This window comes from Episyrphus balteatus, chromosome 1 (genome assembly GCF_945859705.1).
Source record: "Episyrphus balteatus chromosome 1, idEpiBalt1.1, whole genome shotgun sequence".
NCBI lineage: Eukaryota > Metazoa > Arthropoda > Insecta > Diptera > Syrphidae > Episyrphus > Episyrphus balteatus.
In genome coordinates, this window is record NC_079134.1 from 115,572,085 (window position 1) to 115,598,000 (window position 25,916).

Genomic DNA, 25,916 nt, shown 5'->3' on the forward strand with positions numbered 1-25,916 from the left:
GTCCCCACTACATCAGCATAGCATACAATTTTGTCATGATGAGATGGTGGTAGGTATTTGTCATTGTTCTTATCATGTGCTCGTCGTCTGTATTAAAAAATCGATTTCTAGTTGATTTACATTGTGTTGCCAGAGATAAACCACGGTTTATATCATGTTTGAGTACACTCTTCAGAGTGTTCTCCTTTACTTATGTGCAAATGATGGCAGAACAAAAAATGTATATATTTTTTTACTTTTCCAGTCTCTTTTACCATAAAAAAAAATATGCGGGATTTGAGAAAATAAGTATTACTTCTATCCTCCATACTCTACTCATGCATGGATTGAAAAAGACTGCACTAGAATAAATAATAGAAAAAAAAAGAAATATACCATGAGTAAATAATAAACGTTCATTACATTATGACTATGATCTGAATGCTAACGTTACATACATATTAAGGATTTACCAAGAAAGGGATGCTTTTAAACTACAAAGGATAATCGAAACAATTTTTACGCGCATCCGTATTTGTATTTCGTTTTAGGTCGGAACAATAACCGAACAGAAACAATTTCAGTGAATTAATTGCTCATTTTATAAACAAACATAATGGCAGTCCATTACAATTGTCTGGATACTAAAGTACCATTAATTGGCGTATTGTTTGTGTTTAAAGGTTAACCCTTTATTAATTTAGCTATATTGAATTTGCCTGTTTGGATAGGTCTAACAAGTGTATTGCTATAAAATATAAATAGCGCACAAATGCGAAGTCGAACTCAAAATTTTAAACAAACTTGTTAAAAATGATAAATGGGGTAGATAGATAAATACTTAGGTAGTCTCAATCCTCTGTAGGCTTAACGTTTAAGACATTCCTAGGAAATGCTTTGGAATGAACTATCATATCACTCCGTTGGTAGTTGTGGAGGGATGCTTTAACTGCAACATTCTTCAAACATCAATATTAAGTACCTAACTGTATGCGAAACCATAGTATGTTTCCAGCAAACACAAGTTTACACCGAATTACAGTTGAAACACGCGAAGCAAAGCGTCTTTTCTATGCTCTATGACTGAATCCTTTTCAAGCCACGCAAAAACACCTTAAAATAGATAAACAAAAAAATATACCCGTTGAACCAAATGAGTACCTCACCTTAAATGCACTATTTTGACAGGCACTAAAGCGGGTAAGGTACTTACAAGAACCCGGTTAAGTGCTCATATGCACTTATCTCTATATTTATTAAATAATAAAAAAAAAATATGTTTGATTACTAAAAACATAATCTTCACAAAACAAAATTACTTTGAAAGTTCAAAATAGCTAACTAGTTAATTTCTACCTTTAGTAGAATTTTTGAATTTAAAGCGGTTTAGGAAACGAAGTTTTTCTTACAGTTCAAACTTGTTTCAAATGTGTAGGTACTTAAAAGAATTTTTTGCAAGTAAATTCAACTATAAGTATTTGAAAAGCCAGGCAATTAAGCGGGGAAGGCAGTTAAGCGAAAGGTACTTAAAAGATGAATTTTATATGAAAAAATCCTTAAAATGTTGGTTCTAAAAAAACAAAGGTACTTATGCGGGTTAGGCACTTAAGCGAGAGGCACTTATCCGGGTTTTACTGTAGTACTTTAAGCACTTTCCTTTGAGAGGTTCTTTTTCCAAGGTTCTTGAAAAATTTTTGAATTCTCAAATGCAAGAATACTTGACCGGAAACATAACAAACTGGTGTAATTATTGTGGGTGGCTGACTTTAAGTTTTTTTTTTGTGCTGAACATAAATCAGAAGTTTTTCAACAAACAAGAAAAATTACTGAAAAGTCTAAAAAAAATGTTGTTGTTTGAATATTACTGAAAAAGTAAGCTGTTTTTTACAAAAATAGTAATTTGTGTATTATAAAAGAAGATCTTACATACAGCTTTAATATGCCTTATCCATTGTTTTGTACAATAATGGTTTCTGCTCAAAATACCGTTGAAATATCTATGAAAAAAAATAATCTTTAAAAAAAAATGTATTGTCTTTCAAAAAAGACTGATTTATGTAGGTATATGAAGTTGTGTACTGATTTTATGGATTTTGCAAAGGTTTTCTAAGCACAAGCCATAAATCGTACATTTTTATAAATTTTCCAAACAAGAAAAATTTTAAGTCATACACCAATATCAAGAAAAAAAAGCATTTCGGTAAAAGTTCCATGATTGAAGTGAAAAATGTATTAAGTATATTAAATATTCATAGTGCCATCTGTGCACACAATCTCAAGAAAGAAGAAAGAATCAATATTCAAAAACGCCTTTGATCGTAAGCTCCCATAATCGAGCGAAAATGCACCTTTTCAGCTGTGTCGATTTTTACACTTCCGGCGCTCCTGAACAAAAAGGATAGTAAAAAAAAACCTTTATTTGCATATATTTTTTTAAATTCACAAAAAAAACAATACTATTAGTTTTTAAACAATTTAAGCTTAAAAATATTCATGACTTTCTTGTCTAATCATCTTCAGAGATATTTCAAGTATGTATACGTAGAAGTTGTTTTTACTAATAATTTTTTTTTGATGAACTGGTGTGGTGTGTGGAGATGTTTATGTTAAATGGGCCTTAAAAATTTTGTAGCAGATTTTCTCTTAAAGCTCTGTCTCCAAGATTTAGAGATCTTTGTAGTTCACTCTCTGTAACTTTTATCACTGAGTGCTCCAGATTTACACGATGTATGATCCACTTTTAAGTTTATAACCAAAGGTTGGTTTGATGCAGTGGCGGCCTTACGAGGTGGCAAACAGGGCAATCGCCCGGAGCCTCGCTACTGCAGGGGCCTCGCGAAAAAACCCAAGCAATTTGATATAGATTTTTTTGCTATATTTTTTTATTTAAACTCTTACGGGTTGTAAGTATTTGACAGCTGAACACCGTTCCTGAATTCAGTATAAAATGTCATACCGTTACGATTCGAAACTATTTTTAGGGTGTTGATATATGTACATTATGTCAAAGTGGATGTTTTGTTTACAAAATTTGTAAGGCCACCGTCGCGTCGCTGGTGTGATATCTTCTGAATCTCAAGTGGCTAGTAAAAAAACTTCTTTTAATTGATACGCAATGGCTGATATCCCTACAAAATATAGTAAATTGAAAAATTGTACTAAAATGGTACACACTTTTGTATTGGAAAAATAAAATTTTCAAAAATGGGTCGGTACCTAGAGATACCCAGATACCCATAAGGAGATCGGAAACTTTTGTACGTTTTAACCCTCTAAACCTATGTTTATTTATTGTAATTTCCTTTCTATCTGTGAATAAATGTGAAATTAAAAAACAATGTAACCACAGTGTTTTCACGCTAACTTATCCAAAGGGGTTCGTCTTTTCACGCATACTTAGCCATAAGCGTCAATCCGAGCTTGTAGGTAAACCAGTATGACGTCAGAAGTTTCCCATCTTCTTCTGGGTATCTCTGGTAAAAAGGAAGATTTTTTGTAAAGTTCGTTGGCGTAGTCGCGTCGTAGATAATGCTGACAAAATATTGATTGAAAGTTATTGTTATACTCATTCTGAAAAAAAAACATCGAAATAATTATAACTGGCGCAACTTCCAATTCCAAGTCAATTTTGTCAATAGCACACCAGCTGGCTGTTTGCTGAGGTACTACACAGATTTTTTATTTGCACTTTTTGCTTATAAATCACATGTTTTTCGAAAAAAAAAAAAATAATATATTTATAAAGGCAATTAAGTAAGACTTAAATAACTTAAATAAAATATTTACTCTAAAAAAAAACTGAGAAAAATAAAAAAAAATTAGCATTGAACTGACTGCACCCTCTTGCGCTTAAGAAAGTGACTTGAAATTTCACAACTTCAATGTTATAGATAAGTGGGACAGATTTAGTGGTTGGCCCGAACGAATATTGAAAAAAAATATTCTTTCAACCACCCTAATAGATACATTACCTAACTATGACGTTTGCATTTGGGATTTTAAAGATTATACCTACTCATACTCTTTCAGTCTAACTTCTTTCTAATTTAGTTTAGAAATTTTTTCATTCCTTTTTTTAAACCTAATTCTATTTTAACTAAGAAAAATTGTAACTTTTTTGATAAAAGTGTATATTACAGCCATACTTAGATAGGATACTGAGTAAAAATACCCACAAAATGCAAAACTATAAGTGTAAGACTACATTATTTCTTCAGATTCTAATAGCTTTAATTTTATTTTTAATGTAACAAAGTAAAACGAAATATTTTTGAGATTATATTGTAGTGGCCTCGATTTTGTATCATAATATCACCACCTTTAAATTTCAACCTAGCTATACCCCAAAACAAGCGTTCCCGGAATGACGGTTAATTGATGTACGGTACTTAAAAGTGAAACTAAAACTAGTTTCTAACATACATTTTATATATTTATCCATAAAAAAAGGTGTGGAATGATAAATCTATATAAAATTAACTTTAAAAACTGCTTGCAGCACCCTTTTGTACGTTAGATGATTAAAATATTGATACATTAATAAATGTTGGCCATTTTTCTTGGGACAACTTTTATCAATGTATAAAAAATAACAAAACTTAATTTTTTTTGTAAGAGATGTACCAATTAATAAAGAGTATTGTATATAATATGTAGTGTTAAGAAAAGAAATACTCAAAAATAATTAACTTTTATGTGATTTTAAGCCATTTGATTTTCAGTTTTTGAGTTATGGACATGTCCGGGAACGCTTTTTTGGGTATATTAGATGCAATTAAAAAGAAATGGAACCTTTTCTAACCGAAACAAATATATTCTTAGATGCATGCCAACTATTTTAATTGGTAAACGAGAAAAAGCTTTAAATAAATATTATTTCGATAAAAAAAAATGCCTGGACATAAAATTTTCCACCACCATGATTTTGACCCATAAACAGCTATTTTGAAAGATTTGATGAAAGATTTTATACTATTTCCATTACAATCGAGTTTGTTTATTTGGGATTTGTGTTTCTTACATTTAGGGCCATTTGCTGAAACGAAACTTAAATAATTTCAGTTGAACATAAGCTCTCTTATTCCCTATTTTTCATCTGCTTAAACTGTTACATAAGAATTTATGTAGAACATAAATGCTTAAGTTTCGATTCAGCAAACGGCTCTTAAAGCTTTAACTACATTCATAATTTTTTGAAAAAGTACAAAAGGAATATTTTTAATCTCACTAGTGCAACTGTTTGTGGAAAAGAGCATACAAGTTATTTGTTAATCAAAAAAACTAAGCTTTCTGCATCAGCTTTTTAAGTTTTCCATTCGGAAAAACTTTAAAAAAAGCACCTAGGTACCTTCGTATGAAAATGTTTACTTTTGTAAACAATATATAGCTGAGAATAATTCTCTGCGAGTTGGCGATGACGGGCGAACTGTCAAAAATGTATCGAGCAATGTAAACTCATGGGCATTCGCATTCCTTGAAGTACGAGGAATTATACTCCAGCCTTGGACGAATCTATGCTTTACAAATTCCTAGATCAGAAGGGGGGAACATTTCTTTTATCTTCGGAAGAAAACTAAGCATTTCGCTACATCGTATATGTAATAATTTCACAGAAGATGGTAATGGACATACGTAGAATCGACAGCTTTTCATTTTCCTCGATGCGAGCAGCACTCATGGATAGTAGCAAAGGGGAGGGTTTCGTTTAAACGATAGTAAGCAACGTTGTGTTTTAGAAGGATTCAATTCTTAGCGGTTTCTTATTCCCCATTGAACAATGCATTCGAGATCGGAATTTAATCATATTTTGCTGTTGAAGTTCCACATCCGAAATAATTTTTTAGAAAAATTAATTTTTTTTATTCATTGCCCAGGATAGCCCAACTTTTTTTTTTTTGTTCCACTATTTTTTCAAAATATATAACAGAAAATTTATTTTATAACAGAAACCGAAAAAATTATGATTTTTTTCTTGTGAAAATAATCGTTAGTATAAAACCTACCCTTAGTTTAAATTATAGAAGCATTATTTTTTATTCGCCTCAAAAAAAATAGTACGCATACACCACAGTGACTTTCTTAGTTTCCTGCAATTTAATCACTGGCCATTTATTAACTGAAAATTTTACGGCTGAAGAGTAAAAAATTTGAAAAAAAGACCTCAAATCATACAAATAATAAACGTAGGGTAAGCAAACGACGATTTTTGGTGCATTTAAAGAACTCGAAGTGGAAAAACGACAGAAGTATGTATTTTTGAAAAAAAAAAAATAATAATAATAATAATAATTTTTGGGGATATTAGAGGATTTTGAAATTTTCAGTTCATACACTGTGGTGTATGCATAACTTTTGTTGGGAATTTTGAGAACTTTAGAATTATTGCTCAGTGCAAATTTTGTATTTTGAATATTTCGTAAACGCAGGTCGGACAACAAAGTTGCTTTTCAATTTTTCCTTAACCGAAGGAGATTTTGGGAATGTATCAAGAACTCGAGCTGGACAGACGAGTGCAATTTATACGTCTTACGTTTTATACGTTTATCTCAAAATTAGAGCTTTAAGAAGGTTTTTAAATTTTCGGAGTTCCTATAAAAAAAAATGAATTTGCTCTAAATTTTTTTTTGAAGAGTGGAAAAACGAAAACATTGAACAAAAGGTGAACAAACAATTTAGACTAGTTTGGTTCAAAGATTTTGAGGTCGCAATTTTGGTTTCACGAAGCTTTACTTTGACTAATTGAAATAAAATGTTGAACTAACACATTCTACTTCTATGTATTTTTGAACTAAGAAGGACAAAATAAAACTGTGATGGAATTTGCAATGACCATGGTTAATTTAGGAAAAGTGTTAAAGGACAATTTTTACACTTAAAAAAAAAAGAAATTTTGATATTTGAGAGGTTGATAATTTGAAAAATGTTTTATTGTTATAATTTTTTAACTAAGGGTGGACTAAAAAAAAAAGTGATTTAATTTGTTAAAATTGATATGGTAAGTTGAGAAAAAGTGTAAAAAGGACAGTTTTAACACTGAGTATTGTTGTCATAATTTCTGTAATTTGAGGTAATTTGAGAAAGGTCTAAAAAGTGAACTGAAAAAGAAATAACCTCACACACCATTTTATATTTGTTGTTACCACTGAAAACTGTTTGTAAGATTATAGCTTTTCAAAGTGCTCATATGGCAAACCATATGAAATTAAACAAATTAACTTACGCTTTTTAGCAATGTTATATGGACTGAATTCAAGCAAGTAAGAATTCTAAGTTAAATAAATAACATTTAAGGCACAATGTCCACACCAGTGGATTTACTTTTTCTAAATTATAAATTAAAAAGGTCACCGTGGTGTATGCGTATTTTTTTTTGTGAGGTTTAAAACTAAGGAGAGGATAGCGAAAAAAAGTTGTGCTATCCTGGACTTACCTTGGGCTAACACACCAATGACGATTATTTTCACCAGAAAAAAATTTATAATTTTTTCGGTTTCTGATAAGAAAAAAATAAAATCGGCTATCCTGGGCTAACGAGCTACTTTGCAAAACCAACAATTTTTACACTGGATATAAAAAATTATTTATATACTGCGATTTTGGACGTAAAAAAAAAAATGATTCCGTTATAATTTTAGAACTAAGAGTGGGCTAACGAAAAAAAATCTCGGGGTGCCAACTTCACATTGCCCGAAAGCAAGCATTTTCGATATGAGAGCTTGATGACAAATTCTATCAAATGCTTTTGAAATATCAAGTGCAATCATCTTACTTTCTCTAGAACGATGTAAAGATTTGTTCCACTTATCGGTGAGATGAACTACTAAATCACCAGTATAACTACGAAAGCCGTACTGCCGGTCATTAAAAAGCTTCCGTTCTTCAGCTGGAAATTAATTAGCGTTTCCATGACCTCGGAAAGAGCGAACGTGAGTACAATCGGACGATAGTTAGAAGGTGAGGAGAGGAGGATTCATCTTTTTAGGAACAGGCTGGAAAAATGCTATACTATCACCTATAATTTCGGTCTTAAAAATAAAAGTTTAATTTTACCTGAAGGAGGAATCTCCCGAAACTCATAACTGTCTTGATCGAAACAATTTACATTAACAGTTTAGGCTACAACTCGAATAGAGACGGACAGACAGCCTGAGAGTCAGGCAGAACTGCGTGACCCACTATTTTCGCCTGCCTATCATCCAAATGAATTGTATCTCGAGTTCGACTTTTATTTCGAATCCTTTAACATGTTGTATAGTAAGACACCTGTAACGCAAGTACAAGAGGAATTAAAACACGTTTAGTCGTACAATATATTTAACCAGGTTTCGTTTGTCAAAGCAAATCCGCTATAATAATATACTTATAAGAACAAAACTAGTACAGATATATTCAATTAAATTAGTAGTGCTATCCATATCATTTACAGATACGTATAAGGCAGACAATTATTTTGAAAACTTATGTACCATATGTAAATGCTCTTTTTTTCTATTCATTTGGCCAAATATTTATGTGAGTGACTGTAGAAATCGATACACAAACATATATGTATTCGTCTATCTCTATCGCTTGTCAAAATCAAATTGTTTTTTGAAGGAGTGAAATTTTCTTACACTTATATTTTATAAGCAAGTAGTTTAGAAAAAAAGGTTTTATAATTCGAATTATAATAATGTTGTTTTTATTCTTTAAAATAAAAGTATTGGGTACTTCACGCAACTTGTTATAATAAATCTCAGCCACCCCTCAAAATTATCTATATCCATTGATATATACCGAGCGAAGAGGGTTATTTGATTTCCTAGAATTTAATTTTTACAAGCTCAATTGATCACAGTTTTCCATGAAAGAAAATAAGGATTCCACCCTCAATCCTTAATTTATCGACAACCTCCCTACTGTCTGCTTCTTTTTGTTATAGTGTTTACAGGAACAGACATTCCGATTGATTTGTTCTGCTACTCCCCTTTGAACAGAGGTAAGACATTTGTAGGACTTACTTGTTGTTTGTATTCCCGGAGGTGTACTTAGGGGATCAAATTTGGGGTTTACATAATTATATCTTTGGTTTTCTTCTTTTTCATTGTCTTTGACTTTTTATTTTTTTCAGAACTAACTGGATTTTGGTTTTTGCATTAAGAAAATTGTTTAGATTTGAAAAGAAAGCTTTCGTTCTTTTTTTTATATTGATAGAATAATATTCCGATTTATATGGCTGATACTGATATGTCACATAAAGGCGAATATTCGGATGTAGTAAATAGGTTAGACTATTTAAACATTTTTTTTTCGTGCAACGAAACTATTCTTTTCCAAAATTGTTGATGAATTTCAATTTGACCTTTTGTATGGGAAGAATGATTTCAGTCGGTTTTGATATAATTTTTGTATTTGTGTAGCGTAAGGGTACGGCCACGTAATGAGTGGAAGAATCCTGAAAGGTTACTTCGACCGACGCACAGGAGGTGTCAATACAATGAGCGGCAATCGTCAGCGGCGGCGGCGGATTGCTTCTAAAATCCTACAAATCCTAAAAAATCGATAGGTTTGATTCCTATCGGTACCAATTTTGTATTTAATTCCACTGTGATAGTTTTTTTAACTTTTTTTTTGCAACAGAAGGGAGACACATCGATTCTAGTTAACTCGAGTATGCTGAATTCAGTGGTGGCAACCGTTTTGAAAACTTGGCTCAGGTTTTCGAGATATTTCGAAAATAAAATCTTAGGTCGGGACTATTAAAATACTGATAATTTCGAATACCTAATTAAGTTTTTTTTAAGCAGTTTTTAGTTTAGAGAAATAGCTGTATATGAATAAAATACTGCAAACCTGAAAAAGTTCACTAGTGAAAATCAGTCTATTAAGCTACGGAAATGTATTAAATAGCACTGGTAAGCACAATCAAACTTTTTTTTTGCCACAAGAACCAAAATATACTTTTATGAAGGTGAAAGGGGTGCTGAACTCGAATCCAAAGCCATAAATATTTATTTGGCTTCCTTTTTTTAAATATTAGATACAGTTATAAAAGGAAAAAAACTTTATTTTGACTGCTTTTATCCCGGCATGATGCAAGTATATAAGAACGTTTTTGTTCTTCCAAAAACTGTTTAATTCATTTATTATCTGATATATCTTAAGCTTAAGCTAAAAATCCAAAAACTATCTTAACTTAATCTTAAGTTCAAGTTTTGATACATTTCCGTAGCTTAGTAGGCTGATTTTCACTACTGAACTTTTTGAAATTTGCAGTATATTTTTGGAACTATATGCTATGCCAATAATATAAAATATATCGAATCAATGTTAAACTCAAATTGCATTCATACTAAAGGCTTTGAAAGTCCAAAAAATAAAAAAAAAAAAACATGAAAAATTGAAGTTTTTGTTTAAAAAATGCTTGTAAGCGACCGAAACATAACCATATAGGTTGTAATAGAAATAGCTTTTCTCTAAACTAAAAACTGCTTAAAAAAACTTAATTATTCGAAATTATCAGTATTTTAATAGTCCCGACCTAAGATTTTATTTTCGAAATATCTCGAAAACCTGAGCCAAGTTTTCAAAACGGTTGCCACCACTGAATTCAGCATACTCGAATTAACTAGAATCGATGTGTCTCCCTTCTGTTGCAAAACCGAACTATCACAGTGTTTTTAATAAAAGAAAGTTGGTAAGCCCATGCCCAAATTGCATATACATTTCGTATAGTATATAGTCGTGGACTGAAAAATAAAAAAAAGGCAAAATAAAACACCCAAAGTGGTTAAAAATAAAACATAAAAGCTAATTATGGTAGCTTTTAACCATACATTTTTTTAAGGGTTACAAACGCCTGCGACTGTCCCTTAACAGTGCCTTAAAAGAGCTGAAAAATCTCTTTACATCTGCAGTGATGAGGGTAAATCCAAAATTTCATTTTACTCGAGCCCCCCGCATCCGGCTATTAAACAATAAAACTTCATTCAAAATATTTGTTTTTGCGTACCTATATCTGGCTACTCCTTATAGGTATGTATTTCTAAGAGAAAAACGTACCTACTCTTACAAGAAATGGTTATTTATCTGCAGATAAACATTTTTTTCTGCCCAAAAACATATGTGTAAAAATTCAATATTTTTATGACCTGTCCTCTCCGCACATCATAAAAAAGCAAATAGTAACAACACAAATCTACTTGAGAAATTTCAATATACATTTATGTATGCCTAAAATGTGTTTCGTCCACTACCAAAAAATAGCACCATCTTTATTTTATGCTTATAATATGCAAACCAAGGGACATTTGTATCGAACCACATATTGACCATTCTTTCACCCAACTTCATGTTAGTGATTTTTATGATAATTATCTATTGGGTTGCCGGCGAAAAATTTATTGTTTTGCGGATGCCATAAAATGAATACAGACAATATGTATGCAATTATTTAGTTCCCTGTTTTAAGCCAGGATATCCTATATAGGACAGTTTTTCATAAAAAAGTAAGGCAGCTTGAATGATTGAGTTTTTGTCTTAAAGGCTATTTAACTGCTCATGATCTATATACCATAAATCAATGAATTATTATATGGAGAAACTGTTCTCCAAAGAAATAAATACTTGTCGCATCCCCAAAATCATAGAAAATGCATTCCCATTTGACTGCCGCCCGCCCGCCGTCGACATCGTCGTCGTCCTCCGAAACGAATTTATTTATTGCTTTGCTTTTTCAAAAAAAAAAAAAAAAAAAAAAAACAAAAATAAAGGGACGAAAGGAGAAATAACTGCAAAAAGGAAACAACAAAAAATCAAACAGTAGATAATAAAAAACACCATTTGGCGATTAAGGGACGAGATTAAAAAATTTATTGCCAAAATATGTATGGACCGTCCAGCTTTGGCAGACAAAACATGTCAAAAGTTTTTCCGAAAATGTCGTCAGTCAATCGAATGATTTACTGAGCAGATGTTCCTGTATTGGCAAAGGGAGTTTGTTGTGAACTAAAATTTACCATGTCAAGGGCTGTTTTGCTTCTTATCTTTTTAAATTATAAAAGATTGAATAGCTTATATGGTCGCAAGAACTTGATCTTTAAAGAAATAAATAAACTGTTTTAAAATAAAATCTGATTACCTATGACTGATTTGAAATATTACAAAACCATACCTGACCAGAGACACAAAAACGTACTTATTCAATACTAACCAAAAAAAAGCTGGTTTTAAAAGCAGTAAAACTTTGCATCCAAAATGAAGTCATCAAATAAATTTACAATAAACAATTTTAATTGCAAAATGCCATAGCTTAGCTAGAGAAGCAGTTCTTAATAGTTACTGTAATCAGGTATATTACCAACCTTTTAATTGACATTTGCTATGAAAGGAACATATTATGAATTGATCGTCTTTTCATTCTGGGTATTGATTTGCTATTCTTAGTGCTTCATTGGCCTTTCATTTGGAGATTAAATTTTAATTTTAATTTTAATTTTAATTTTAATTTTAATTTTAATTTTAATTTTAATTTTAATTTTAATTTTAATTTTAATTTTAATTTTAATTTTAATTTTAATTTTAATTTTAATTTTAATTTTAATTTTAATTTTAATTTTAATTTTAATTTTAATTTTAATTTTAATTTTAATTTTAATTTTAATTTTAATTTTAATTTTAATTTTAATTTTAATTTTAATTTTAATTTTAATTTTAATTTTAATTTTAATTTTAATTTTAATTTTAATTTTAATTTTAATTTTAATTTTAATTTTAATTTTAATTTTAATTTTAATTTTAATTTTAATTTTAATTTTAATTTTAATTTTAATTTTAATTTTAATTTTAATTTTAATTTTAATTTTAATTTTAATTTTAATTTTAATTTTAATTTTAATTTTAATTTTAATTTTAATTTTAATTTTAATTTTAATTTTAATTTTAATTTTAATTTTAATTTTAATTTTAATTTTAATTTTAATTTTAATTTTAATTTTAATTTTAATTTTAATTTTAATTTTAATTTTAATTTTAATTTTAATTTTAATTTTAATTTTAATTTTAATTTTAATTTTAATTTTAATTTTAATTTTAATTTTAATTTTAATTTTAATTTTAATTTTAATTTTAATTTTAATTTTAATTTTAATTTTAATTTTAATTTTAATTTTAATTTTAATTTTAATTTTAATTTTAATTTTAATTTTAATTTTAATTTTAATTTTAATTTTAATTTTAATTTTAATTTTAATTTTAATTTTAATTTTAATTTTAATTTTAATTTTAATTTTAATTTTAATTTTAATTTTAATTTTAATTTTAATTTTAATTTTAATTTTAATTTTAATTTTAATTTTAATTTTAATTTTAATTTTAATTTTAATTTTAATTTTAATTTTAATTTTAATTTTAATTTTAATTTTAATTTTAATTTTAATTTTAATTTTAATTTTAATTTTAATTTTAATTTTAATTTTAATTTTAATTTTAATTTTAATTTTAATTTTAATTTTAATTTTAATTTTAATTTTAATTTTAATTTTAATTTTAATTTTAATTTTAATTTTAATTTTAATTTTAATTTTAATTTTAATTTTAATTTTAATTTTAATTTTAATTTTAATTTTAATTTTAATTTTAATTTTAAATTTACCATGTCAAGGGCTGTTTTGCTTCTTATCTTTTTAAATTATAAAAGATTGAATAGCTTATATGGTCGCAAGAACTTGATCTTTAAAGAAATAAATAAACTGTTTTAAAATAAAATCTGATTACCTATGACTGATTTGAAATATTACAAAACCATACCTGACCAGAGACACAAAAACGTACTTATTCAATACTAACCAAAAAAAAGCTGGTTTTAAAAGCAGTAAAACTTTGCATCCAAAATGAAGTCATCAAATAAATTTACAATAAACAATTTTAATTGCAAAATGCCATAGCTTAGCTAGAGAAGCAGTTCTTAATAGTTACTGTAATCAGGTATATTACCAACCTTTTAATTGACATTTGCTATGAAAGGAACATATTATGAATTGATCGTCTTTTCATTCTGGGTATTGATTTGCTATTCTTAGTGCTTCATTGGCCTTTCATTTGGAGATTAAATTTTAATTTTAATTTTAATTTTAATTTTAATTTTAATTTTAATTTTAATTTTAATTTTAATTTTAATTTTAATTTTAATTTTAATTTTAATTTTAATTTTAATTTTAATTTTAATTTTAATTTTAATTTTAATTTTAATTTTAATTTTAATTTTAATTTTAATTTTAATTTTAATTTTAATTTTAATTTTAATTTTAATTTTAATTTTAATTTTAATTTTAATTTTAATTTTAATTTTAATTTTAATTTTAATTTTAATTTTAATTTTAATTTTAATTTTAATTTTAATTTTAATTTTAATTTTAATTTTAATTTTAATTTTAATTTTAATTTTAATTTTAATTTTAATTTTAATTTTAATTTTAATTTTAATTTTAATTTTAATTTTAATTTTAATTTTAATTTTAATTTTAATTTTAATTTTAATTTTAATTTTAATTTTAATTTTAATTTTAATTTTAATTTTAATTTTAATTTTAATTTTAATTTTAATTTTAATTTTAATTTTAATTTTAATTTTAATTTTAATTTTAATTTTAATTTTAATTTTAATTTTAATTTTAATTTTAATTTTAATTTTAATTTTAATTTTAATTTTAATTTTAATTTTAATTTTAATTTTAATTTTAATTTTAATTTTAATTTTAATTTTAATTTTAATTTTAATTTTAATTTTAATTTTAATTTTAATTTTAATTTTAATTTTAATTTTAATTTTAATTTTAATTTTAATTTTAATTTTAATTTTAATTTTAATTTTAATTTTAATTTTAATTTTAATTTTAATTTTAATTTTAATTTTAATTTTAATTTTAATTTTAATTTTAATTTTAATTTTAATTTTAATTTTAATTTTAATTTTAATTTTAATTTTAATTTTAATTTTAATTTTAATTTTAATTTTAATTTTAATTTTAATTTTAATTTTAATTTTAATTTTAATTTTAATTTTAATTTTAATTTTAATTTTAATTTTAATTTTAATTTTAATTTTAATTTTAATTTTAATTTTAATTTTAATTTTAATTTTAATTTTAATTTTAATTTTAATTTTAATTTTAATTTTAATTTTAATTTTAATTTTAATTTTAATTTTAATTTTAATTTTAATTTTAATTTTAACTAATTTGTTTTTTAAGTTGTTTTTTTATTTTTCGTCATATTTTATAAAATTACCCCTCCCGCCTAAACGGGAGGAGATAGAGCCCTCTCCCATAGTAAGTTTCAACCGATTTTCATAAAAAAATATCTCTTTGGGTTTGGAAATAAATATTATATTAGAATATGCTATGCATACATAATATGTATGTATAATTCAAAAAAGTGTATTTAACCTTTTTTATAGAGCGTTCAATTTTCTACAAGAATATGTAAAAAAATTGGCTAAAAATTCAATTAATAAAAAAAATATTTTTTTTTAATAGAAGCTTGATGTAAAAATGGAAAATTGAAAAGCGGAGGACCTTCCCATTAAGATAAAGAGCTCATATATTCTAGAGGTGTCTAGCAATCGAGTTTTCGAAGTACCAAATCCAAAAAAACGAATTTCCATTTTTTTGACCCACCCTAATACATATACATATGTATGTTTAAAACAGCATGTTGTTTTGAAAACATATACTTTAAATTGATGTCAAAGCTGGATAAATGATGAAAAAAATGGAAATTTTGAACTTTGTCAGCTTATAAATTCTAGGTCGCTTAACCTAACCACAAGTTTTATACATTGTTGAAAAGGTCTAAATGTTCTATCTGTAAAGAAATTGTACAAATTTGACGAAGCTAGATTTTTTTCAATTGGTGAAAGTCCAAATAACCGTTTTTTTGCCCATAACTCCAGATTTTGGGGTGTTTTTTTCTTTAAAAAAGAAAAGACGTTTCGTAATCAGTGCAACTAGCTCTACAAAACGTGATAGGTCCCCGCCCGCGTATATTTTGAGTGTAACAATACAAAATTTATTGAAATTTAAACTTTTCTGTATTAAAAATCAAGGACGTTTTCCAGAATTTAAAGTTTCAGTTTATTATAATGATATTTCTTTTTAATATTTTTTTAATTTTAAGTATTTTCTTTCTTACTTCTTTAAAACGAAACAATTAGTAAAAAAAATTATTAAAAAGCTGTGCAATAAAATGGTAATATTAAAAACTAATAATTATAATATTTATTTTGAAAAAGTCCTAATTCCAAAGGTTGTATTAAAAACTACGACAAAAACTTGCCCACCCCTCCTAAATGATGGAAAATACACCCTCTCTTATATAATATTTTTCTTCATTTAAGATAACTCACATAGTACGGGAAAGTTAGATTTTATTATATGGGGTCTGGGAAAAAATTCCTTGACTCATTTTGACTTCAGGACTCAAAAGAGTATCAAGACAAGAGCCGAAAACCATATTTTGCACAATCGCACCTTGAGTCATCTGGCCGCCATTTTGTTTTTTAAAAAAATTTTTACTTTTTCACATAATTCGCGTATTTTTGAACCAACAGAAAAACAATGTATGACAAACTTGAGGATAATTTGATTATGCATATGTTACAACTTTTTTCGATTATCCTTTCGGTTAGGGTGGTTTTTTTGAAACGCGTTAAAGGGAGATTTTCTTATTTTTGTCATATTCCTTTTGTTTGAGCTTTTTGAAGTGTAACAAAAACCTAGGGCATTCAGGTTGCACAAAGACAAGAACAAAATCGTATAGGATAGAGGGTCTTTGTTCCCCCTTTTAGGCGAGAGGTTCAATTTTAGAAAAAAACACTTAAAACTGAAAAAAGTGATTATCTACAAAATAAAGGCAAAACATTTTAGCATCCGGTTTTTTGTGATTGATCACAAATAAATAAGAGCATTGAATATAAGGCAAAAAAAAATAATACCTAATAACGTAAAATTAATTAAAAAATTGTTTGAAAAAAAAATCATTTTTTTTTTCAAAGTTTTGATTTTGAAAATCAATTAGCTTGAACAACTTTACTAAAAATTTAATTAAATTTCTGGATTTTTAAGAATAGGTTCTTCTACAAAACAAGACAAAAAAAACCATTCTACGATAAACAGGAGCCGAGAAAATCATAAAAACGCATTTTTCAAAATGGCGGCCAAACCACACGTTTTTAAGACAAAAAAAATATATTTTTATGTTCGTCTTAATGTGCCTCTTTATATGAAATATCAAATTCAAATCCTTTCCAAAAATTCTCAGATGACCCGTTTTCAGCTCCCTACTTCCTGTCGTAGTCCCCGTAATGAGATGAGGGCATTTTGGGGGGTGATTCTTGGGAATATTCTAAGAAAAAAATTGTTTTACAGTAACTCTCTATCTGCAAATTTGATACATTAGGCAATTTGCAAATATCAGGTATGTCGTGGACGAAAATATTGAAATATCTATCGAGTCTTGAGGTCAAAATACATTTTGGAATTTTTTCCCAGCAAAATTCTAACTTTCCCGTATTTTCACTTCATACTCCATTTGTTTCTAGCATGTCTTTTTTCTCCGTGCTGTGGAAAAAATTAGATTTACCAGAGCAAGGTCTAGAGTATAAGGTTGCTTTTTGTTCGAATAAAATTTTGCTCGTAATAAAACCAAAATTTTGATACATTTCATTCAAAACCTTTTGTAGAGAATGAAATATTGCAATAATATTTTTTTTTAATTAAAAAAAATCCATACCAAAGCAGTCGAAACAAACATTGAAAAAAAAATAAAAAATTCGATTTTTTTGCTGCTTTTGTCTTTATCTTGAAGTATGGCAATTTGAACCTATTTTTTTCGCATTATTTGTTGTACTCAAATAAATAAAATGCACAACTGTACAATGTACATGATAAGAGCTGCCTCTTTATAAAATTTAAAGAAATTTGGTTGATGTAGAGGAAGAGCCGACATTTAAAGCTGAAACACAATCACGATTTGCCGTCGATTTTGACAACTGCGAAAAGTTCAACTATAGGAAATCTGTGTATCCTCACACAATGACGCTTTTCTTACGTACGCTTTTTTTGACAAACGTAAGGAAACGTAAGAAAGCGAGCAAAAGTTCAACCAGACTGAACTTTTGCTCGCTCTCTGACATTTAACAGACAAAGTCACAGTCACCCACATTATTATTGCGCCAAATATGAATAAAAAAAAATAAATTATTGCAAAACTATGTGTGTTTTTTAATTTCTCTATATAGATTTGGCACAAAAAAACGACATCGAGATATTTTAAATCAAAACAATTTACGTATTAAAAACAAAAAAAAATTAATGATGTTTTAGACTGAGTTTTATTGCTAAAAACAATATATTTTGACTGGTTTTGTTTCTATAACTATAGGATTAAAGAATAAACAAATTTCTATGCATTTTGTAAACACATTAATATCCTTTTTCATTTTCCACAATTAAATCAAGATAAAGACTTGGCCCAATAATTTTGTGAGTGACTGTGTTTTTTTTATTTGACAGCAGATTTTATATTGCAATCAGCTGTTCAAAGTCAAAGTGACAGAAGCGCGCTTTGAGGATTTCTCAACGTAACGCAACGAAGCGACGCCCTAAAGCGTGATTGTGTTTCAGCTTTTAGACCAAATTTTTTTCATATACATTTTTTTTTTGTTATTTGCTTTAAATATTACGTATACAAAGTTTAATCACAATATCGTATTTTTTTGTATGGGAGGTAGGTATACGTTCTAAACGAGATATAAAAAAACAAAAAAAAAACCAACTTTCAAAATTCTTTAAAAATCATCTGTACCAAATTTAAAGAAAATCCGACCACACGTTTAGGCAGTGGAAATTTGTACAGATGGACGCACAGACGCACAGTCGCACAGACGCACGGACGGAATTGCAAGACCCACTTTTTCGGAATTCTCCATCATCGTAATGTTGGTTTTGATTAAAACCTCAATTTTTTTTTCGACACGAAACCAATACTTGCCCTATAGAGCAAGTAAAAAAGATTTTTTGTTAGTATAGGACAAAGAGGAATAGGAACATAAGCCTGAGCAACTATCGCTTTGAAATTTTTGTTGCACTACAGGTTGTCATAGTAGTGCAGTAAATATAGAAATTTTTGTTTGGAACGAATGGGACAGTTTCGGGACAGGGTGAAATTTTCTATGTTGTTTCTATTTTGTTTAAACTTTCTTTCTATTAAAAGAATGAACCGATATCGCTCAAGTCGTTCTCAAAACATTTAAACTAAATAATAGTGGGCGTGGCAGCAGACGGATTGTTTTAAAAATTAAAAAAAAATTCTAACTCATAAGAATCCGTTTACGAGAAACAAGAAACTGCTTTAGATAAAATCTCTGGCGCTGGAGGTTATGCTGTGAGAATCACAACTAAAGTGTACTTTGACTTTTTTGTACCCAATCTCAAAGGGTCCAAATTGTTTCCTTTCCACTACTGCACTTAAAGTTCTTAAGCCATGTTTCTTGATGAAATCACGTGTTGGTGGTAATTTCTTTGCATTTTTGGACAGCTTACAAAAATTTTGAAAGCAACAGTTGCTCCTACTTATGTTCATATTCGTCTTTGCCCCATACAAACAGAAAATCTTTTTTATTTGACCAAAAAAAGAAAAAAAATAGGTTTAAATGACCAGACCATACTTCGGTTAATTTTCATTTCGATCGAAATTTAATTTTCCCTTTTTTTTATTTACAGCAATAAAGTATGCCTTTCTCAATAAAAAAAAATATAAACATAAATACGGGCAAAAAAAAGCAACAGAACTCAAGAAATTATTGTTTTTTTTTAAGTTTGTTTGTCTGATTTTTTTTTCCAATTTTTAAAAATTGAATAAAGAAAACATTTTTAAGACATAACAATAGCCTTAAATAAGGCTATGCTATATAGTAAAATTAAAGTAAGAACAAGGACTCTGGGTTTAAGGCCAATTAAGCTTAAGTCGCATCTTTAAAAAATCTTCATTTGTTGTTTTCTTTATTTATTAACAATGAACTTTTCTTGCATTGAACTTATCCAATACATTAAAATAGAACCTACTTATTGATATTTTTGGCCATAATCCTAGCATTTCCGGTGTACCTAGGTATGTGTCAATTAATTGATTTGTGCTAGATGCATTTAAGCTCTGCTGGAAGCATTCAAGTTCTGATTACTTCATAAATGTAAAGCCCAGCGAAAAACAATTGCAGCTCAAAATAACTGTTTGTATTAAGTATAACACATTGGCTTAAACCTAAATTCTTACATTCGGTTTCTATAACACTGTTTGCTTTCATATAGTCAAAAACCCACCTCAAAATGTTAAAGTTGAAATACAAAATAAATCCTGCGCATTGTCATTTACCCAAAAAAAAAATAAATATTATCTTAGGTACACGGACACTTGTGAATCGGGGTTGGTCGGAATCTCCTCGTATATGGAAAACTAAGCTCTGCTATGTTTTGTACTTAAAGGCAGACAACAATTGGGCGGAGCTGTTGAATATTAAACCCTTGTATAGCAATTTCAACGCCCAGTTTGCCTCCACCACTAGCTTCTTTAACTTTTTCGCAAAAGTTCCGGTTATGTTGGAGCTGGATGTACACTTAAATATTTATACACATTAGACTTTTTGTCATCCTTCTCGTTCTTGCGTTGTTAAGAAAGCTTTTGACAAGCCTAATACCTAGAAGGTATTGGTACAAGTAGAAGAAATATGGAAAAGCTTTGGAATTTTTAAAGTATCTATCTTTCAAACACAGCGCTTTGCAAAGAACCAAGTGCATTCTACATGCCACCGGATACAGACACCTATATACGACATCGCCTTGAAGCGTGGGGACTTTAGACTTTATTCAACAAGGGGTATTTGATGGTAGAAAATCGGCGCCCTTCATTAGTAGATACTATTATTTCTTTCGCGATGGTTGGATATTTCTTGTGCGTCGGAGTTCTGTGTGTGTTAATTGTTTGAAAATAAATTTCCCCTGAAAATACTTAGTGTCATTTTAATCAAACAATTAAAAATAAATAAAATTGAGCCATTCAAATTATTATTTAAAAAGTGTGCATATGCAATAGGCTATCATAACTGAAATCTTGCTAAAAAAAATAAAAAAAAATCGTATTCAGTGAGTGACACAAAAAAAAGGAAATTTGAATGCATAACTCGGTTGCTCTCGATCTCACGATCGTTAGCTGAAGAAATTCGTTGATAACCTCAGTTCCAAATGAAAATGGAAGATCCGAACCTAGCTGAACAATACGTACAAGAATTTGTCCTTGATCATTTAGAGGACACTACGTCAGGGGCCATTGGAGTTAAACGCGAGGACCAAAGTCCTCCAACCGCCGCAGCAAAAGTCACTTGGAATACTGTCCAAGAGGAAGAAGATACACCCATTCCAAAAATGAGAGCCTTTTCAAGTGGACTTCCTACTACTGGTCACGTTTGGCACCATGAAGATCGAAGATTTCAAGCCCTTTCACCACCTCCAGAACTATACACACACGGACCAATTGCAAGTCAAGCAATTGTTGTAAGTGCGGCAGTACCAGGAGTACCCTCTACCCCACCTGAAACGCCACCAATTATTGGATCACCTGCTGGTAGTACCTGTGCCCAAGGATATCCCCCAAATCACTATGTGCATAGGCCCCCCACCACGACGGGCTTGGCACAAGAAATGATGTGGCTTCCACAGTCAATGCGAACCGAACCACAGCCTCTCGATCTACGACCGCTTAATTGTTCACTTCAAGAAGAAGAATGGGAAAGGCAACGTGACTATATGCATGTGACGTCGGTATCGAATGGTCACATTATACCAACGCATCATTTTCAGCAACTAGAACATCTTACACCTATCAATATGCACACCCCCTATCATAACAGCACAACTCAACACAATCGACCAATGTCGGTTAGCTCCACGAGATCGTCAACGGCTACTCCAAGAACTTGCTCTGGACAGTATAGCACATCAAGCAATGCCGGTGGCGATGAATATATCAATGACGATTTGCTTACCACTCTTACAGTACGTGAACTCAATAAACGACTGCATGGATGTCCTCGCGAAGAAGTTGTCAGACTGAAACAAAAGCGAAGAACTCTTAAAAACCGCGGATATGCACAAAACTGCCGATCGAAAAGATTACAACAACGTCATGAGCTTGAAAAAATGAATCGACAGCTCGCAAATGAGTTACAAAGACTCAAATCGGAATTATCCCGTGTATGTCAAGAAAGAGATCAATTAAAACAGCGATTGCAGGTACGCCAGCCAGCACAAGCCGCTGGTCAACAACAGGATCTCCACTCCGACGGCCATAGTTCACCGGAATTCTACCTCTGACGCCAGATTGGTGTTCCTAACCATCAATGGTCGAAATATCAGCAGCAGCAACTGTAGCGAGGAACATTAACAAATCAGTTTAATGTTAAGTAATGTCGCATTATATTGTCAAAGAGGATGGTAATTTTTTTCAAAAAAAAAAAAAAATCTTTAAATTATTTTTTTTTCCTATAAAATCGGGACAATAAATTAATTGTAGAAATACTTAAAAAAAAAGAACGTATACAACGACTTGCTTAAACGTAACAAGTCTCTTTTATTTCTTTTAAAAAGGAACGTAACAAATAAATCAATTTGAAACTCTCAGTTTGGATGTATTTTTAATTTTTTTTATTGAAAATCAAAAAAAAAAAAAAACACAAAAAATACAAGATTAAATTTATAGTTAAGGCTGCAACATGATAATCAATGTCAATCGTTATCAAATAATAAATACACATTGTATTCAATTCAAATCACACGCTTCATTTGTTGATTAGTTTTAGTATTACCTATATACATATATATAGATGATTTGTAATTGCAAATCCCTCAGATAACATGAACAGGTCTTTTAAATTTTTTATTTTTTTTTAAATAGGAAAAATGCAAATCTGAATATTTTTGAGGATTGCACAAGAATTTTACCTAAATAACTTTGTTTTTAATTTTAGTTTAAAAAATCCTTTAAGTTTAAAACTTTTGATAACAGTAAGGTTGTGTTTAAATTTATAAAATGTCCATTAAAATTTATGTGAAGTATTAAAAAACTTTAATTTAAAAGTTGTGTCAAAACTGTGTTTTTTTCAACGCAGCAACTCTTAAACCTATAAGAATCGATTGTAAAATAAAGTAGAGGGATTAATTCCGTAGAACACACTATAAGACTTGTGAAAATGTGTAAATACCTATGTGAATTACGAGTATAAACAATATTATTGATTATAGACACTATTATCAACTGTTAAGTTAAATAAAAACACATTATATTGAATCCTTTCTTTTACTCTGATTGAAAAAAAAAATATTTTTAATTTTCAGGAAGTCCAAGGTTTTGATCCCAAAATATTGATACACGTTATATGGTGCACTGATATTGTGTATAGTGATAGAGTTTACACGTTACTACATGAGCCATTTTATTTAAAAAAAATCCAATGTAAATTTTGTTTCTGATGTCGCCGTTTGTTTGCTGAAAAGAGTAAGGTAACAAAACTTCTTTGGAATCAAAAGTTTTTCATTTTCATCCCAAACTACACCATAAGAAAAATTGTATGATTAAACAAAATTTTGATAATTTTGTTTTTTTTTTTTTTTTTGAGAGGTTGTCTACGAGTATAAGCTAAAAAATGCTTTTATTGAAAATTCGAAAATAGAACTTGAAAGCTCCAATATTCTTTTTGTTCAGACATTTCATTTAAAAAAGAATAAAAAAACACCCTTATACCCTTAGCAATTAGATATGTATTTACAAATATTTTATTTCTTAGTGTACCAGCCAGGAAGTTTTTTTGAGCTTACCTATTTATTAAGATTCAAATGTCCATACCTAAAAGGCCAGATTCTGTCAGCGTGCAATAACAACTTTTTTGACTTACACTTGTTGAATACTCCACCATTTGCACAGTACAAATTTTGAAAATTGCTTTTCATTGTTCGGCCAATATTGGCTTCAGAATAGTTGAGCTCTGGAAAATTGTTTGGTTGTGAACTCCAAACAATTTTCCAGAGCTCAACTATTCTGAAGCCAATATTAGCCGAACTGTCAAAAGTCTTCCAATTTCAATCAAAGAGCTGTAAATTAACAGTTTTCAACCAAGTGAAAATGTTCTGTTTATATACGGTTGGATATTTTATCAAATCATTGGTAGAAAATCGGCTGCCAACTATACTGCCTACAATTTTTTTGACTTCAAATTAAAAATAATTTTTTTACATGGTTGGAAGACTTTAGAAAACAAAAAATTGGTAGACTGATTGGAAGACAATTTTCTTGACCGATGACGGACAATTTTGAAACTTTATTTAGAAGTTGGGTGGAGACAAGAAAAAAATCGTATGGGGTGCCACAAAAAATGAAATGTATCAAACTGTCAAAAAATGTATATCAAACTGTCAAAAAATACCGGGAAATACTGATATTTCATATATTCTATTTGCCAAAAGAGATCATTGATTTTTTATCTGAGCTCAAATTTCCCAGATCTTGATTTTTAACGAGATTTACACCTATTTTTACACGCACTTTCAAACAAACTGCTGCGTTTGATATGAACAAATGTTTCTGTACATTTTTGATTACGTTTTTTTTATATAGAATAATTATTCGCACACAGTTACCAATAAAAATAAATCATTTGCCGCAAGAGATCATTGGATTTAATCCAAAAATCTCTGTTTAAAATAGAAATCTATAAAGTATTAACGTTGTTTTCAATTCTGTCATAAGTTTTTAGTCAAAAACAGAAAACCGGATGCGAAAATTTGTCCTTTTCAAGAAATTAAAAAAAAAACCAAACTACTTATACTTATTAAAATTTTTTCTCATCAATTACAAAATTATCTGCCAATTTAAAATTGTACGATGTTGTTAACAAGAACTTTATCTAATAACCAATTAGTCCAAAATCGTCCAATTATTTGAAAGTAAGACAAATTATGTGTTAACGCGAGATATGATTGCAAGAAGTGGGCCAATTTTTTGATAGAAAATATAAAATGTTTACGGTTACGGTTCGTAAAAAAATTTTGCGAAAAATCGGCCAATATTGGAAGATCTTCCAATCGTGTAAACTTAGCCCAAGAGAATACAAATAGTTTGTTTAGTTACGGACAAATTTTATTTGTATGATGATTTCAGATGAACTATATACGTACCTAATACAATTTTAAAGTTCAAGTGACCTCAACTCCAAATTTATAAAGCGTTTCGCCCAGGTACGACAGTGGGCTCATCAGTTAGATCTGTCGTACCCTTACTTACCCTTACTTAGGCCAGTGTCTTCAACATCCATATCTCCTTGGAGAACGACTCGTTACGACCATACCTCTGCTCCGGTTGTATCCAAACTCTTGCATTTTCCTCCAGATCATTTGTCCCAAATGCTACAAACAGCCCTTCACTCTGGCTGTTGGGAACAAAGTCCGGCTTGTCCTGCTGATGGCCTACTCAAATTCGTACAGTATGATGTCTGGACTGTAGCCCAGTAAGAATAGATGAAAATATTCAAAAAAAGGAAAAAAAATTGTAACAGGCTGATTTTTGCTATACAGCTTGGTGTTAAGGTGGCTTACAATCTGTGAAAAGTCCTGAAGTTTCATCTGTCCTCTTGTCCCATTATAAGGGGTCAAAGGTCACAACATTTTTTTATTTTAAAAACGGGAGGTTTAAGACAAAAATTATGTTCTACAAAATTGTAGCTGAGGCTATTTCACAAAAAATTGTCCTATAAAGTTTTGTTGTATCATGCACCGTTTAGAAATTATATAACTTCAAACTCGGATATGTTTTTCTTGATATTTCTATATTAATTATTTTAATAAAATAACATGGGATAG

At 28.8% G+C, this 25,916-nt stretch overlaps 1 protein-coding gene across 1 annotated transcript; it reads left to right on the plus strand.

Annotated features, from left to right (window-relative positions):
- The first annotated feature begins 20,693 nt into the window (after positions 1 to 20,693).
- On the plus strand, positions 20,694 to 23,352 carry LOC129906480 (transcription factor MafB). Its single transcript, XM_055982264.1, has one exon. The coding sequence runs from the start codon at positions 21,252 to 21,254 to the stop codon at positions 22,377 to 22,379; it is 1,128 nt and encodes a 375-aa protein (XP_055838239.1). The 5' UTR covers positions 20,694 to 21,251; the 3' UTR covers positions 22,380 to 23,352.
- Positions 23,353 to 25,916: the final 2,564 nt, after the last annotated feature.